At 37.5% G+C, this 18,380-nt stretch overlaps 2 protein-coding genes across 2 annotated transcripts; both read left to right on the top strand.

The window, feature by feature from the left end:
• Positions 1–4,573: 4,573 nt before the first annotated feature.
• Positions 4,574–9,357, top strand: LOC145786536 (syndetin-like). The gene has a single exon (XM_082598206.1). It carries the CDS (start codon positions 4,574–4,576, stop codon positions 7,415–7,417), a length of 2,844 nt encoding a protein of 947 aa, XP_082454332.1. The 3' UTR covers positions 7,418–9,357.
• Positions 9,358–9,362: 5 nt separating this feature from the next.
• LOC145786537 (ralA-binding protein 1-like) lies at positions 9,363–17,196 on the top strand. Its single transcript, XM_082598207.1, has 13 exons — positions 9,363–9,621; positions 10,121–10,274; positions 10,755–10,846; positions 11,182–11,374; positions 11,983–12,139; positions 13,237–13,424; positions 13,765–13,924; positions 14,310–14,384; positions 14,578–14,679; positions 14,839–14,988; positions 15,197–15,294; positions 15,969–16,072; positions 16,297–17,196. Exons 1-13 carry the CDS (start codon positions 9,426–9,428, stop codon positions 16,530–16,532), a joined length of 1,905 nt encoding a protein of 634 aa, XP_082454333.1. The 5' UTR covers positions 9,363–9,425; the 3' UTR covers positions 16,533–17,196.
• Positions 17,197–18,380: the final 1,184 nt, after the last annotated feature.

Consider the following 18,380-nt stretch of genomic DNA (forward strand, 5'->3'; position numbering starts at 1 on the left):
TTTTGTCATACATGACAAAAATGTCGAGATCTATGGAAAATTGCGAGAGTGGACGTTGGGATGAGGATGCTGCTAGTAGCATGGGGTTCACTAGGCCAACTTCTAATCTGATTGAGAGAACGAATCTTGATGTATTGGCAACCGGTGGGTTGTGGGGCTATGGGCCGTGAGTGCCTTTTAATATTAATCAAAGGGATGGGCATTGACCTATTGTCACTGTCACTATTGTCGCAAATCACTCGGCGGACATTTCTGAATTCGCCCCCCCCCTTCAATTTTTTTTCTGGGTGCGCTATACTGTCAAGCGTGCTTTGATATAAAGTTACGTCGACAACGCGATAATTATAAGATCCCAGCCAGCGAAAATTGTCACCTCCACACCAGCTGCAGATAATTCTACTTATGTAATCTTAGCAGTTTTGCAAACTTGTAGTGGATTAATTGAACCACAGACGCAGGGCCAGTCACCGAGAGTGACAGATTGAAGTTTACGATAAGTTAGTTGTTAGCCTAAAGTGTTGAAAAGTTTTTTGATGGATTGAATCTTTTCAACACTTTAACAACTTGTGAAGCGACGGTCGATTACCCATATAGCTCAATACCGCCCCGATAGCTCAATTGGTTAGCGCGTCACTTCTGGAACGAAGAAGCTTCAAGATCAAGCGGCGCTGGTTCGACTCTCGGGGTGTGCGCTTGAGCAACGCACGTTAAGGACTGCTCTCCATACAGCGGCATCTAATGGATGGAATAGTTCCCCGGCAACAAAACTTCAACAATCGGAAACTTCACTCTGTCAATCTCGGTGACCGGGCCTGCGTCAGTGATTCAAAGCCTCTACAAGTATGCGAAACTGCCAGGATTAAGCTCTGCAAGAAGCTTTCCCAGTCCGAGGATAAAAATTCAATCAATCAATCAATCAATCAAGTAGCAAGAATACAGTGCGATACTGATGAGCCCAGCAGCCCAGGGATACCCAGCCTCATGGGCGAAACACGTGTCTATCGCTGTCAATTCTTGCTACAAATCGGCTGCCCAAAAACTTAACTTTAACAACTATCGTAAACTCCAATCTGTCAATCTCGGTGACAGATTGGAGTGACTGCTCTCCATTCAGCAGCAAGTAATGGATGGAATAATTCCCGGGCACTTCAACAATTGGAAGTCGGAAACTTCATTCTGTCGATTTGTTTGTTTGTTTGTTTATCTTTATCCTGCATTGCGGGAAAGCGGACTTGAGCGCTATGCATCGGTGTACGCCTTCCGACGTACACCTGACCCACGCTGCAGCCGACGGCAATGTCTGTTTCCGGTTGTCTACTTTACTTATGACTTAAATTTGGTACTACCCATTACTCGAAATCGATCACTGGGTAGAGGCAATTATCGTAAAGTTTCTTGCCCAGAGAAACAACAGCAAGTGCGGATGGCTGGAGTCGAACATGCAGGCTTTCGACTGTGAGCCCAACGCGCTAACCACTCGCCATTATCTGTACCTGGCCCTGCGTGAAAAGCCTTTACAAGTATTACGAGGATAACCTATCAAGGCTTTGTTAGTCTGAGGATAAAGATTTAAAAAAAACGAAAAAAAAAACTATTGACATTCACCCCGGTTTCCACCATCCACTTTCTTCCCAATCCCAACAATAGTGGAGCACAATCGATGACGTCGTCACGTTGAGTGGTAGTGTTGCCAAGCTTACAGTGTTCTCGCAGACTTGGGCTTGTATTTTTTTGAATTTAGGTATCCTTTAAATTTGTGGATTTTTTGACTTTGGGATAGTTTTTCGCACCTTTTTGGTAACAAAAATTGTAACAACAAGGTAAGGCGGAATGAAAACGTACCCCTGATGGTGTAGACCTGAAGTTTTTTTTATTTGTATAGATTAAGTTGCAGCAGTTAATATACGCAAAGATTACGTTGGTGAGTGATGGTAACTGTTTTCACTCGTGACTTTGCTAAAAACACCACTTTCTGTTGACTTGCATATTTTAGGCTGGTTTTTTTAGATTTACTTGTTTTTACAAAATGACCTGGCAACGCTGTAGCAAAGTGAACACTGACCACTGTGAATCTGTGATCAGGTCAGCCGTCAGCGATGTTGATCAGACCAGTGGTGCCACGGCTTGTGTTCTTGTGCTTTCCGATCGATTTTTGGCTAAATCTTGTGTTTTTTTATTAAATTGAAATTAATCGTTGCTATACCATGGTTTGAGTTTAGTGGAGAATTAAGGACCGGAACTAAAAGCTTTTGGTAACTAGGTTTCTGGTACCGTATGATACTTACTACTTAGGCATATTGACCAATTTTCCTCTTTGAGTTATCATATCAAGCCTGACAAGATTAGCTAAAAACTTGATTTGAAGAGAGTACGGTATGTGCTTGTCCTCAGAGTCAGAGGTTGTGTTGCTCGATGCTAGATAACAAGAGCAGAGAAAAGAGTACCGGTGCATCAGCATCAAATAATGACAGTCATTCACCAAGTCCCAAAACGAAAAAGTGGTATAAATAGCCTTTTAATCGTCAATGGTTGAATGATCCTGATTTTAAAAGTTTGATACAAGAAGACAAAACTGATCGATATGTAGGCTAGCCTTTTGTGAGATTTGTGATATTAAATTAAAAACCACGAACTGAAAGAGAACAGTGAATAGTAAGCATGTATCTTCTCTAAACTGTTGATTTCAGAGTAATGTTAATCTCCAAATTGGCACAAAATGGGTCGCAAAGGTTCAATTTTGCAATCTTGTGCTTTTGTATCCAAATCTTGTGCTTTTTTTTCTTAAATCTTGTGCTTTTACCGATTTTGCTGTGGCAGCATTGGATCAGACTGAGTCAGTCAGACCAGGGAGGCTTTTTGTGAAGGATGTGGCTATATTTACACTATATAGTGTAATAATAGCTTCAATAGCGTTGCCAGATAAGGAGTTCTGCCCTAATTTGAGACAAGTTTAATGCTGTTGAAAACAAAAACTTGTAAGTTTGGAATTTATTTTTAATTCTGGGCAAAGATCAAAATCCTAACGTTATTCCTAACTCTTCCTAACTTTAATCCTAACTCTGGAAACAAGTGTGTAAAAATAGCCGCTTTGTTTTGTGAACTCTGCTATGATTGTGGGAATCTTTATCCTTGAATCAAGAAAGTTTTTTTGAAGGTTTTAAAATTTGAACTTTAAGTCCACTTCTAGATTTCAAGTCCAAATACAGACTTTTAGAATTGTGAAATCCGACAATAAACTAATGTTACAGTGCAAGTAAGAAACTTATACACTTAGATAAAAGTTCATGAAAAACAATCTAGTGGTACTGCTATTTTAAACAATTTAATTTAAACAAAACAAAGCATTAAATTTAAACAAAGCATGTAATATAATCTGGAAAGAAACAAACTTCTGTATTCAAGCAAGTGCAAATGGCAATTAGTACCGTACCGTAATTATTATCCAAAGTCAACGGATTGTTATGTAGTAGTAGTCCAGTTTTAATCCGGTAATCTCCTTGTTACCAAGGGTAGCCGGATCCACCTTCATGTGTCGCAATCACCTTCACACACTGCCTATACATCAATCTGTCCAAAACATGTTTTCTTATCAACCTGGTTTTTTTTCGGTCATTGATCGGTCATTGACCAATTTTTTAGCAAAATGTCCGAAAAAAATATAGTCAATTCGGTCAAAGTGTCCGAAAAAAACATTATTTCTCAGAGAAACTTAATGTTGTAGCTAGTCAGAAAGTGCAAATTTTGGTTTGTATCAGCTATTTGAAAGGAAATATTTTCATCAGAAAAAATGACCGAAATAAATAAAAAATGACTGGATTTTTTCAAGTCATTTCGGTCGAATGACCGAAATTACTCAGCGAAAAAAAAACCCAGTTATCAACTCAACCTTGCTGCTTTTCTCTGTGGCACGAAGCGCTAAATCCATTTTTGGGGTTTTTCTTTACTTTGGTATGTATCACAAGCCTAAGTTGTTTTTGATAGAACACAAGGGTCGATTTGCCTTCGCTGAGCATCCCAACATCAGGAGCTCGCATGTAAGGCAAAGTCGACCAACAGCGGAGGACTAGCGACCCTCCCCCGACATTCAAAAGAACTCACTCTGATAGATAGAACAGAAGGGTCAGTTGGCTTAGTGATAGAACACAAGGGTTGGCTTGCCTTTGCTGAGCAACCAACATCAGAAGCTCCCACGTTTGCATGTGAGGCAATATTGACCAACCGGCGGAGGACTACGTAGCGACCCTCTCCCACACTCCCTCAACTTGCCTTTTCCACATTTTCTTGGGTCTTGAATGTGCCCATACCACGTCCATTTGCTTTTGCCAATTTACGATATTCAACTCAAATGATAGTTGAGAGGTTTTGAGACAACGAGTTTAATAACACAAAATAAAGAAAAAGTAATTTTTGTTTGTTTTTACGAAACCATCAAAGTAATATCCTAATTTACAGTCGTCCAAATCTTGAGTTTTTCTTGTGTATTTTTCTGTTTTTGCTTTTTGCTAATTATATATATACAACATGTTTTCAGATTGATTGAAATTTGGTACCGTACATTGTTTTGTATGTTGATATGAAAAAAATCAGAAACTTAATTGATCAAGTTGGAAAACCATCACAGCTGAAAAGAAATTCTGAAGATGATGTCACTATTAATGTACCAAACTATTCTTATAAAGAAGACACAAGAGAATATTTAAGAAATCCACAAGCCGACCGTGAAACTATTGAATGCATAGATTTGGAATTTTTTGATGTAAATGCTAATGTCAACCGTCATGAGTTGGAAAAATTGCCAGAAAACTTAACAATAAGAGATGTAGAAAATAGACAAAGAAAATTGCGGTCGCAACTGAATGCTGTTTCAAAAAAATTATCTGATGTAATTCTGGAAAATCAGCCATCATACACAAAGGAACTGAAAGATGTACAAGAACTGCAGAAAAGTCTGCATAATGCTTTTGTTATATGTAGCAATGGAAGAAGGTTTTTAATGTCAGTCAGTGTCAGATCTACTAGTGTTGGGCTTGGTTTGCTGTCTCATCAGCAAAAGAAGCAAAAGCTCCTTTCACTTTGTGAAGCTTTACAAACAATCAAAACCTTACAACGTACTGATGTGAGATTGCGGGAAATGTTAGATGAAGAAGATTATGACGGAGCCATACAACTTTGTCTTGAATGTCAGCAAGCAGCAGCAACATACAAACAGTATCATTGCATTAAAGACCTTAGTTCTAAGTTGCAAGACACTCTTGATATAATTGAAGAGCAAGTCGACGTTGCTCTTTCTAAAACCTGCAAATGTTTTGATGAACGTCTGTATGCAAAGTTACAAATAGCTTATCAACTTCTTGGTAAAATGCAATCTGCCATTGATCAGTTGCTCATGCATTATACCACAGCTGTACACAACACGGCGTTTCAAGTAATTCTGGGCTATGCTGAACTGAGTGCTTCAAGCAATAACTTACAAAAAAAGCAGTACAAAGATCTTTGTACTCATATTGCCCATGATATGTACATTCCTTGCTTGATCGATTTGTGCAAAGCATTGTGGGTAATCATGTACTGTTATCATCAAACATCCAAATGGCATGCAAAAGAATTTCACAAGAATTATGAAGATGATGATGAAATGGTAGATTATGTAAATCGTAAGTTAGCCCATGGCAGACAACGAGTATGGGCTGATGTGCAATCAAGAATTCGAACATACATACTATCATCGGATCTAAGCAGTTTCAAATATGATGATTTTATCATTATACTTGATATTGTGAAAAGATTTATTTTGGTTGGTGAAGATTTCTGTCATGATGAGCAGGACCAATACAAAATGCAGCAGCAGGCATCGGACAATCTCAATGAGCCTTTGCGAAAGCAAACTTTATCCTATTTTTATGCTCATCATTCCAGTAGACTGGAAGAGATGCTCATGTTTCTCAACAACGAAGCGTGGGAACCCTGTCCTGTGAAAACGTCTTTCAACGTCTTAGGAATGCAAGAATTTAAATTTTTGAAAATTGCTGAAGCTGATTCTACTTATTTTGATAGGGCAGATCAAAAAGAAAGTGTGTTGCATTTATGTGGAAGCAAATATTTTGATCCCTTTACTGGCGATGATCATCCATTTTCTGATCTTGAAAAGCCAACTTCCGAAGATCAAAATGTTGAAAAGCGCAAAATTCGATATGATTCGTATGAGACAAGTGATGATGATGATGTCAATGATGAACTACTCCAAGATTTTGTGGATGAAAAAACTGGAGATTCTCCAATGTCCAGGCCAAGCTCTGCATACTCATTGTTGTTACCACATGAAGGTCCTATTTTGACCAACACAGCACTACATGTTTTGCGTTTATGTGGCAGCTACATGAAAATGTGTGATGTTCTGAAACCAATTGCTATGGATGTTGTGATGTGCATGTCTCAGCTGTTCGATTTGTATTTTTATGCTGTATATCAATTTTTTTCTTCGAAAGAGGAAAGACTTCAATACAAGTACGAAAGGCTGTCACCAACTATACAACATATCATAGAATCGCTTTTTCAACCCATCCATTCTGATGCTTTTAGTGAGAATGAATCTGTGGTATCTACGGAAGATGGAATTCGAATACCAAGACCATCTTTATCGCCCATGGTCCAGCTAGATCGAAGTGATACTAATTTTGGCATAACTGAACGAATTGTTGCTACTGAATCACTGGTGTGTTTGTCAGAGCAATTTAAAGCTCTCCACAAATATCTTGAGCAGATGATTCCTCAGGCTAAAAAAGCTTTTTTACGTCAGTTTTATTCTCAAACAGTTTCTTCTTCCCCTGATGTCAGGTTGCCTGTCTATTTAAGTGTGGCTATGCACTCAATCAACTTTGCAAGTGTTGTTGATCAGATGTCGAGCGTAAATTGGGACATACATGATATTATGTCACAGCATAATCCATATGTAGATCGATTACTGGCTGATTTGACCACGTTTAAAACAAACCTTACTAAATCTGTCAAAACGGTTGTGATGCCTGATGCAGTTAGCAGAGTTATATGGGAACATTGCATCACAATTTCAAATCAAGTTTTTGTGGAAGGATTTTCGAATGTTAAAAAATGCAGCAATGAAGGCCGAGCTCTCATGCAGCTTGACTATCAACACTTTTTGATGAAACTAGAAAAATTAACGAATATTCGACCAATCCCTAATCGAGAATATGTTGAAACCTATATCAAAGCCTACTATTTGACTGAGTCTGATCTGGAAATATGGATACAATCACACAGTGAATATTCTGAAAAGCAGCTATCAGCTTTGGTAACTTGTTCAGCGGCTACGTATGCTAACAGTTCTGCTGTTTCTGGTAATCGCAAAGCAAAACAACGCATGATGTCACTTATAGAAGATCTCAAAATTCGAAAATGAGTTTTTGAATTCATCGGCAAGAAGCAATAAACAGTCAAATTTTAACTAATTGTGATAAAATGTTATGAACGTATTCAATTTAACATTTTTATTCAGTGTAAGTATATGTATTTATTATGGTGTACACAGCTTCTCAGTTTAAGATTCCAAAATATTCTGCTGTTCAATACTCTTACTGACAAACTGACTGTGTAAAAAGTTCAGATCTGTGAATTTTAATGGAACTTTATCAACCCAAATAATTCATAATTCAGTATACTGAAACTGTGACACGAATTAACATCTCATAAAGTAATATAATTTGAAAGTAATCTGACTGACGCAGATGAATCTCATGTTTAAGCAAACTGAAGTTCGATGAACTTCTTGCTTACTAAAAATGTAACATGATTTCTTGGAAGCTATGGTACAGCATTACGTGTTTCACAATAAAATATATATATGTATTCAGTAATAACAGTTCCCTACGGCCAAGCTAATTTCACATTGTACTGCATGTATGTAATTAGCTGCACTTTGCACACACAAACTGTTTTGAAATGGATACCAACAAAAAAGAAAACATATGTTTTCACAATACCATGACACTGCTTCGTTACCTTACAGTCATCATGCTTACAAATTAAATGAATAATAATACTTTGAATAAAATGTGTATTGTGTACAGTACATAAGTCAGCAATGAATATTTTGCAAAATCAAATGTGTTTTTGTGAAGAATTCGCACACAAATTGGCAATGGTTTTGATTTTTTCTGCAGCTATCGAGTATCAACTGCATTATGATGAAGTGATTCCTAAAGGTTGTGCATCTGATTTTATCCATAACTTACTAATGTAATAGAAATGGCAATGTGTTTATGCAAAATTGTAATCTTTTGGCATGGTATTATATACTGTAAATATTTTTTGAGTATAGCCTTGTTGTGTACTGTTCCACTCACCCAAACTTTCTGTAACTAGTATGTGTAGTTACTAGCATCACATTTCACAAAAGGCAATAACGTAAAAGCAAACATTTTACAAAAAGTGATGTAGAAAAAATTTGAGTTTGCTATTGCCTATTTTCTATTGTCACCACATGCATTATTTTTATTTCACTAGTTACTGTCCGACATCTGAATTTAGATTTGTTTTTAAATATGTTTCGTTGAATTTCTGTGATGGATTTCAAGAGCATTTTACTTGGTTTCATTTTGGTTTGCCGACAAACCTATTGATGCATTCCTGCTTGAAGGGATCAATACCGAATGACCATTGCTGTGAATGTGTCACAAAAGTTTGTGATAAATTTTAGAGCATAATGATATTAATACGTTTGCGTCATGTTTCACAATGGATCATTAGATCGATATGTTGTCTTCCTCATTTTTATCACCTAGCCTACTCTAGTACGGTACTCTATCATTTTGTTGTCATCAACATAGATTTGCAAAGCTCTATCTATCCAATGCAAGTCTAAGATTTTATAAAAAAAAAACTTGACTGCATCAATTGACATACTTTGTTTTTGAGAGATAACAGTCAATTCTGATGAGTTTGTAAAAGGACTCTTCCAACCATTAAGATTAAGAGGTTTGCAGATCGTATTGTTATTCTTAGCTTATCGTTTGCTCTTTGTTGGCTCAGTTGCATTCAACCTTCAAAAAAAATTTCTACTGACTTTGTATAATTGTTATTGTCAGTGTAAAACGTCCGAGCTTTTTGAACTACGTTTGTCGCTTGGAAACTGATCTTAGGTGCAATTTGTTTGTTCTTTTTACATTTAGATCAGTGACATTATAGTACGGTGTCTTGGTCTCGTACCAGGCCACAGATTAGCACAATGCTTTTATGGAATCAGTTGTTGTTTGTAGTGCAGTTTGTACACTGTCATCAGGGTATACAAATATATATATACATTATATATAACTGTTCCGTTGTAACCCTTCATTAAGTGTATTTACAGTTTGCAGATTGGGAAAAAGTTTTAGTGCAATATTTAATTTTTGTTGCTGCTAGCTGATGTGATGACAGAATCAGGGGAGTCTTGCGATGATTCAAAGAAAAAGAAGCGTGAACGCAAGTATCTCCAGTTTATGCCAGATAATGACAGTGGAGATGAGGAAAGCGGGCCGGAAAAATATGAATTACCTCCAAAAACCTCTTCCCAAACAAAGAAATCAAAACCTTCAAAGCTTTTTAAAAAGCCCTCTTTTACCAAAGGTCAGCACAAGTTTATTTACACGCTTTCGGTTTGGAAAGTTAAACGTAGAGTCAGGTATACACTATGCATTCCATTGTCAGGATCTGGGTGTTTTGCAATTATACTGCATCAGTATTTCATATTCCTAAAGTCAAGAGGAAAAGTTATCATAACCAATTCAACATGCAAAAAATTTCATTTAATTGTAAATTTAATAATTGTGTAAAACTTTCGCAAACCAAAATTTATCTGAAAGCATCATCTTGGTGTTTTAACTTTGTTTGTTGAATACATTTGGTTGTTTAGCCCCATGGATGAGAGCGCTTACACAATGCACGGAAGCATGCCTGTTCGACGCCTGTCAAAATCAGGGTCTTAATGAAATATTGAAAGACATGCTTAAAGTTGGACACGGATTGGCTTCCTTGCCTTCCCATCCACTTAATCTAATTCTTTAACTGAACTCATTGCATGAACGATAAAACTTGGTACGACAAAAATAGGTTTTTTGATTTTTAGGAAAACATGGCAAAAGAGGAAAGTTGTCTTCTTCTGATGCTGTGGCTTCACCAACAGATGAAAACAACCCAATTGCAAGATCAAAGGAGAGAGATGCTAAGGAAATGAAGAAAAAATCTGCAAGTCTTCCGAGAGATTTGAAAGTCTCTTTCAAGTAAATCAATCTAAGTTTATTTGGTTTTGATTATGTACTTGGTTATTTATTTCTTGTTGCAGCATAAAATGTAAAACTAACTGAAATTCTTAAGATATTCTCATTACGATGCCAAGTGCCCTCATAGAGCACGTCACTGCCTTGGTAGACAGAGTGATGAAATATGTCTTTTTATTTTACCAAATATGGCGGAAAGGCGATATATTTTAGTATATATCTCTCACCTTAGCACATTTTAAAAGGAAACAGTTATCAAATGATGTGATGCAAACTACAGGCACAGCAGCACTTGCAGAATTAATTGATCAATGAACCCTCGCAATATAGGGAACTGGAGTCGTTAAATCATGGGGATAGATTGAGAGTTCAATACTTTGTTGAAATATGTAGCTGTGCACAACCAGTTACTTTGTTTTAAGTTTTAGCAGAGATGGTTTGAGGTGTTTGCATAGTGCAGTCAAATCAAATATTTTCTTGCAGAGATAAAAGAGAAAAGGGGAAAGGAAAAAAGAAAAGCGCTGCTGCAGCTGCCCCTGTCGAGGAAACACTGCAGGAGAACGTTGAGAGTCAAAGTGATTCATCGTTGTTTGTATTCAAATATTTTTTATGAATCATGCTGAGATACTTGTAACTTTTTTTGCTTGCACTTTCTTGTAAAATGTGGTTTCTGTGTACAGTTCATCAAGGCGTGGTTTCAAGTACTGTAAAACTAAAATATTACAGCATATTGTAAAAAGAAGGACTTTTTAACTTGTTGATCCGCTATGACCTCCGAACACCCCCTGTTCATCTCCGATCCTAACGTATGGAAAAGCGGCTGTTGTCCCTCTTTGAAAACTTATCAGGAATCGGGATTCTATATTTCTTTCATGATACGTGAAAATCATAATTGTTACATGTCGTGCAGATGTGAATAACATATTCGGAAAGCCGTTGATAGAAGCAGTAGAGCGTACTTGTTACCACGATGGTATCCCTCTGCCCGCCGTGATCAGAGACTGCATTGATTACATCGAAGAGAACGGACTGAACTCAGAAGGAATTTATCGTATTTCTGGTGTCAAAACCAAAATGGATAAGCTCATAAAAACATTCAACTGGTAAATAAGATAAAAGACCTGTATTTGCTTTGTATGAAGATTGAAGGTTTTGTAGCTTTCTCTCTTGTCCTATTGATTTTTTTATGCATCTCCAAGTGTCCATTAAAAGAACTCCTAATTGTAATCGCTGTATATTTTTCTAAGGAAAAGGTGTTTTTATCTTTTGTTTAATTGTTTTCATTCTTGCAAATAAATTCGCTTTCAAGCAAGGTTGGTTCAAGTTCAAGCTTTCAAACACTTCTTGCAGCTTGTTCTGTTTTGAGCCCACATTCCGCCTTATGTTCTTAAAATAATTATCACATACCGTACCCATTACCCAGTCTCACTTTTTATAATAATGCTAACTAAGCTTACAATATTCTCCATCAGCTCGATGAGCATGCTGTAACTGTTTGATGTAAACAGTAACTGTTTTATGTACTGTTTTATGTATGTACTGTACTGTTTTATGTACTGTAACTGTTTTATGTAAACAGTTAAGTCACATATATGAAATCAAAACACGGTTTGCTAGGTAGCACGTTCTCATTCATTAAAAAAAAAACTTTTCCATAGTTCATTTTTTAACTTGTTAACTCACATGCGCGATCGTTAATGTCTTTATGCAGTGAAGAAGAACCAAACTGGTCGGATTTCGATGTCTACACGATTGCTGGCGTGTTGAAGTCGTATCTTCGAGACCTTCCTGAGCATATCTTAACAAAAGAATATGCTGGAGAGTTCGAGGAAGCCGCGGCAAAGCACACGAAAGTCGAGAGGATTCATGTATGTTGCAGATAACTTGATTTAATTGCGAGCGTTTGTCTTGTGAATCGTGTCTTTTAAATTAAGATACGGTTGTCTTGTGAAGTGCTGCACTGCTGTATATGAAAACCGATTGTTGTTTTATTTCTGGTTGTAAGCGTCCGTGTCAATATCGTCGCTTTCTAGACTACTTGTTTTGAATCAAAATTTAAACTCATCCAACTAAAGCAGTGGTTCTTAACCTATGGGTAATTACCCACATGTGGGTAATTTCAGGATAGCAGGTGGGTAATCAGCTGAACCAGAATATTTAGAATTATAGATGTAACAAACAATGTCACAGCTGTAAGTTGCTTTATTACTTAGCCTACACCTTTTTTGATGTTTTGAGTCCGTTCAAAACAACCAGTGATATTTTATTTTATTAAGAAAATTTTCCCAGTGAAGAAGATGAAGATATCCAAGAAAGGTTTTTAGACATGATTCATGAGTCATCTTTCAAGGCTTCTTCTGAAGATAAAAGCTTGGGAAAATCTTGGGGAATGATAGGGAAAGTAGGCTATATCTAAAAGTTGCGCAAAAACCACTAACATTGGTGACTATGTTCCCTTCTACTTATCTCTGTGAATCAGCATTTTGAAGTGTTGCTTTGAAATAAAAATCCGGAAACAAGCTGTTAGATCTGGAGTCAGATTTGCGTTGTGCAGTATCCAAAATCGCATCCAATATTGCATCGATTGTACACAAAAACAAGAGCAAATGTCTCACTGACACTATTGATGTCATTCTTTGCGTTAAATGTTATTTTTGTTGAATAACGCTCTTCTATATTTTTAACATGGCAAAATAGCAAGATAGATAAAATTAGATTTTGGTAATGAGACTTTGATCTGGACAGAAATGGGTAATAAGGGGAAAAAGGTTAAGAACCACTGAACTAAAGTCTGAGAAGTTCAAGATGGTAGTTCTGCAGAAAACTTAGTTTTTAATTATGCAAAATTAGGATTGTTTTGTTACTGCATTTACACTGTGCAAAGCACTGAAGGGGCGAGTTCAATTTCACGATTGTAAAATAACTTCTTGTATCATTTTCACATCTTGCGGCATTCCCTTTCTAGGGATTTCAGGAGCTGTTGAAGAAGCTGCCAGAATGCAACAAAGTTCTTATTTCGTGGCTCATCACTCACTTTGACAACATAATACAAGTTGAGCAGCAAAGCAAAATGACCGTCCAGAACATATCTATCGTTCTTAGCCCCACCCTACACATTAGTCACCGTGTGCTCAATGTCTTGTTTTTGAACCAGTGAGTATCAAACAACGACTTTGTGGAAGATTTAAACAGTTTTTTTTAGTATTTTTCACCTGTATATATATATGTCATAAAAGAGGATCATACTTTGCCGTGTAACTTTACAGCGACTCACATGTTAATGTGGCAATTTTTGGCGCTTGTGCTGTAGTTCAGTTTTATTAAGTGTAATTTACTGAAATTAAAGGAAGTATGTTTTCCCAATATCTCCCTTTTTACTGCAACCGCTTCATGAAATATTGATTTATGTTACTTGCTATAAACATTTTTCCTCACAAGACATGACGCCAAATTCTATTGTGCTCAGTGCTCACTCTTATTTTTTTCACTTCAGCAAAGAGATCTTTGGAAAAGTTGAAATCAAAAAGTTGGTGAAGCCAATGAGATGGCAGGACTGGGCCACCACACCGGACTTCCCCACCGATCCGGATGACGTCATCACGGAAATCAAACGTCAAGAGTTTCTCTTGAACCGGCTTCATAACCAACTGCAGGTGAACATGTTGGAATGCATGGCAGCCGTCGCAAGTTCCTGTGCGGACAAACTCATTTTATTTTTATTAATGCAAACTGTGCATTATGCATTTTTTGAACAGTTAACCATGAGACTTTATCGAAATTTGGATCACTGGAAAAACCGATGACGTAAAATGGTGTTGGCCCACCCAAAATGGCGATTTTATTACTGCTTGATATTACAGTACATTGATTGTTTTGAATATTATCAATTCTAAGACAAAACGTCACATTAAAAACAAAAAAAAACTTTAAGCATAATCCCAGCTTGCTTTGTGCTGTGGTGTTATTCTCTCACGTTTTGTTGTATTCGTTAAATCGCAAATGAGTTGCGCCCATTTCATGTTCTAATCAATTCATCAGAGCGGTTGCAACGAGAGAGGAAAGGACGAACGTTTGTGGGAAGTTCAGAGGATCTTAACTCAGTTGAAACGACAGGTAGAGATCAAATATAACTTCAATCATGCCTTTTACATTCAATTATGCATTTAACATAACAATATAACTTCAATCAATCAACCTTAAAAACAATTTATCCGTCTTTTAATGACTTTACAGAATACTCTAGTTATTTTGCATTCAAAATGTGCTGTAATGATCAACACAATGGTAATGGTGCGTATTGTCTCAGAATCGTAACTTTGAAAGGCAGAAGAATCAGACCAAAATCAACAACTTAACGCTGGAGAAGAGAAAGCATCAAGGGTCAAGTCCGAGCAGCAAGCAAGCAAAGGTACTGTACGTTATCACGGTTGAAAGTTGTATCTTGCAAAGCGAGAGGCGAAAGGCAGTTCCTTGTGGTTAAGTTGCTGTTTGGAGCGTTTCAGAAATTTCCGTTTATATTGCAGCAATACGGCTGAAATGTCTACAATTTAAATGCATCGTTTATCAGGAAGAAAAAGGTTCTCCAACGTCTAAAAAGGAGCCGGTAGCAAATAAAGAAGATGATAAACTTCCTCCTGATCTTGATGTTGATGAGGAGGACGACCCCGAAGTGATGCAACTTCTTCTGGAACAAGAGAGAGAAGTGCTTGTGGAGCAGGTGACGTCTATTATATTTCAATCTTGTTGGTGGATTGAAGCGCACCATTGATTCCCAATTTATGTCCATCAGTTCCCTAGATGAACTTTTTTCCCAATTTGTCAATAATATTAAACACTCTTTGTAAATGTGACGTCACCTTAGTAACGGTGAGAATTCAATGACCGTTTAAGAGACTTTATCATGCGTCAACCCCTTTGTTTCTTAGGAAGAGCTAATGGTGATGCAACAAGAGCTAACAAATCGTATAGAGCTTGAAAAGGAAGAAGTGGAAAGGCTGAAAGGAGTCCTTGCCGACCTGGAAAGGTGAAGGAAGTTTCATTTTATGGAAGTTAATTGTTGTTCGCATTCGTTTAGTTTTGTTAAAAGTGTAAGACAGTTTGAACTTTAAGCAGGCAAATCATGAAATGCTAAGTTTTAATGTGTGTTGTCCTCACGGTGTAGTCCCATCTGATTTCTTTGTTGGTTTGATATCAAGCATGATTGTATGGCCTAGGTTTGTGTGGTTGTATTCTATCAAATTCATTCATCACTGACATACATCTCTGATCATCTTTGAAGTTGTCATGTACTTTACAAAACTTTACCGTTATATCATCAACGTTTCTCAACTAAGCAAACTTGCTCTTTTTACATCACGTAACTGTCTCCTCGTGGCGGTGAGATGGCGCAACGGATAAGGCGTATGCAAATACTGTATGCAAACCTGACTCGACTCCTGGCTTCAGCTGGTTGTTGAAAACACCGCTCACCTGTTCCTAGGGTGTAATAAATTGGGTGGGCATAATTGCTGCAGGAAAGGCGGCCGAGGAGAAAAGAACTGGCCACCCTACTCTCCTTAGTGCCGAAAGCTTAGCACCCTTATCTTCTCATTCCCGACACTTGAAACAAGTATGGGACCACCTTTACCTTTTAACTGTCTCCAGACGTTAAAAGGATGCAAAAATGTCAATAACAGTAGTCGTCTTTCTTGTTTACAGCCAGCACCATCAACAAGAGTCGACTTCCATCGCCACGGAATCATCTGATGACATATTAAGCGGTGGAGAAGCCTTTGACGATTTGAACGACACAGGGAACAGCGGTAAGTCAGATTTTCCACCTTTTTTCATGCAGTTTTAAAGAGTGGCTAAAAGGGTGGTGGTTGAATAAAACTTGAAAAAACAACTTCGTTATCTTGATTGTGTGACTCGACTGTACGACTAAAATGTGAATTTAAAAAAGATAACTACTCGTTCCTTTTTTACGGATTGATGCACTGCCGTACGGTTTTGTCAATACCCTCATAATTTTTTTTATTTATTTCAGGACTCTACCCAGTCGTGGAGAACAACGACAGCTCCTCTGATTGCTCCGAAGACGAATCAGAGATCGAAGAACTTTGTCGGATCCGAGACGAGCTGATAAAAGCGAACCGCGACATCGATCGCAAGAATGCCGCACTCAACCTATCCATCCACGATGAACGCGAGGCTGTGACTGAAGCGAGGGTGCGGTTAAGATGCATGTTGTATAAACACCAGCAAAACGGCGAAGAGGAATGACTTATCTGTAGGTGGTACGATTTGGGTGTATTCTTGGTCGCTTGATCCACACACAAAAGGCCTTTTCGGTTGAAACACGATAGATTTTTAGCCAAGCGGAGGTCTACAGTGTTAGCGGTGACGATTGGACTAGCTTTTATGCAAAATCCCAGCCTTGTGATATTTTTGCAAGGTGTCTCCGCCTTTGTTTTGCATACTCTGCTTCTTTTCATTCTCCTTCATAGTGCATTTACTGTATGTCAACAGTTTGCCTAAAATATGTTGAATTTGGTTTAAAGCAAAGTGGGCTTCAATGATTAAGAAAAAAGTATGTTGTACCTAAACTATTTTTTCAGTTTATTTTAAATATCTGTGAAGTTATGGTGCATACAGCAGAGATACATCAAGCTTCATATATATAATAACTTTTAGAATGTTAGTCATTCAATTGCAAATTTTACCAAGTTGTATTTCATTTTACATCTTGCTTTTTTATATTCAGCTACCGTTGCCAGCCGGCCTGAAATGTGCATTCACTAAAATAAATCATTAACGTTCTGTCGGGTGACCCGTGTGGGTTACTTACCCATCAAAGTTTGCAATGATATTTTATTTCACGTTTATTTTTGAAATATCATTTGATGTTTCATATGTGTTTATGAAATGTGTTTAAATATACCAGAATTTTAAAGAATGATAGGCTATGTTTTGCGAACGAGACCTGGCGTCGCTCATCTGAGGACGACGGCTGATAAAATTTATGCTTCATCAGGCAACAATGGCAGAACCCCAATATATCTCGACCGTCAACGGAACGCTGTCAGATGATCGTTAGTAGCGTATTTACACTCAATAGTAGATTTTGCGTTCATCGTGTAAGGCTGCAGGCTAAATCAATTTGCATCTTCGGTTATTTCTGACTATCACAGCAAAGAGGTTAAAGCGACAAAAACGTAAATATGTGTCACAGAAACAGAAGGCTTATCAAGAGTGTAAAGATTGCTTTGGCAGTCAAAAGCTAGCAATTTTTTTCTGTCTGGATTAGATTGGAAACAGGCTGCGTCAGTGGAGAAACGTGTCGCTCATTGCAGAGGACGCCCGTTAAAATGTCATGTGGCACGTTTTGTGGGTGGTTGACAGAAATTAAATTTACTTTCCTGAATGGAGATTTATTTCAAGTGAACCAAAAATATTTCAAAGATATAGGCCTAGAGAGCGTCACACTAAATTGATAAATGCAAGAGTAGGCTATTGCAGAGCTTTCGCCACATAAGTGTGACCGTCAGTTCAGTTGTTTTGTATTTCTGACCATCATATCAAAAACAATACACGTCAACATAGCAAAGGTCGAGAAAAAGGTAGAAGCGACAAAACGCGAACGTTATGTCGCATATTATTCTGCGAAAAATGAATTAAACAACAAAAAATTCTTATTTTGAGATTAAAAACATAATTTAAACCAGTGGCGTAGCTAGGGAATGTGCCGCCCGGGGCGGATTCATATTTTGCCGCCCCTTCAAGAAAAAGCATGTGAAAATGAAATGCGTTTTTTTATCAGCACTGCAATACGCAACGTGCTATTTTCAATTTGCGGTGTACAGTCAGACAAACGTACCATTATCAGTAGCGTAGCCAGGAATTGTGAAAGGGAGGGGTTTTGACGGCCGAAGACGACACTTATCGGCGGGGGGTCTGGGGGGCCTCCCCCAGAAAATTTTGAAAAACTACTTTGAATTTGGTGCATTCTGAGAGCATTTTCAACAAAAATGTGGGTATGAATATTCCTGTAAAATGGTCATGTTTTCTTCGGCATTTTTCGAAAATAAAGCTGAAGTCTTTATGTTTTCTTGTTGCTAATTCCTGACTGAG

This window comes from Aplidium turbinatum, chromosome 17 (assembly GCF_918807975.1).
Source record: "Aplidium turbinatum chromosome 17, kaAplTurb1.1, whole genome shotgun sequence".
NCBI classification, from domain to species: domain Eukaryota; kingdom Metazoa; phylum Chordata; class Ascidiacea; order Aplousobranchia; family Polyclinidae; genus Aplidium; species Aplidium turbinatum.

What these genes read in the sequence shown, in the direction of transcription:
- LOC145786536 (XM_082598206.1), top strand. Translation starts at nt 4,574, where the DNA reads ATGAAAAAAATCAGAAACTTAATTGATCAAGTTGGAAAACCATCACAG.
- LOC145786537 (XM_082598207.1), top strand. Translation starts at nt 9,426, where the DNA reads ATGACAGAATCAGGGGAGTCTTGCGATGATTCAAAGAAAAAGAAGCGT. An exon ending in GGAGAACGTTGAGAGTCAAA is followed by an intron (nt 10,847 to 11,181) that starts GTGATTCATCGT and finishes CATGTCGTGCAG; the next exon opens with ATGTGAATAACATATTCGGA. An exon ending in GAGAAGTGCTTGTGGAGCAG is followed by an intron (nt 14,989 to 15,196) that starts GTGACGTCTATT and finishes TTTGTTTCTTAG; the next exon opens with GAAGAGCTAATGGTGATGCA.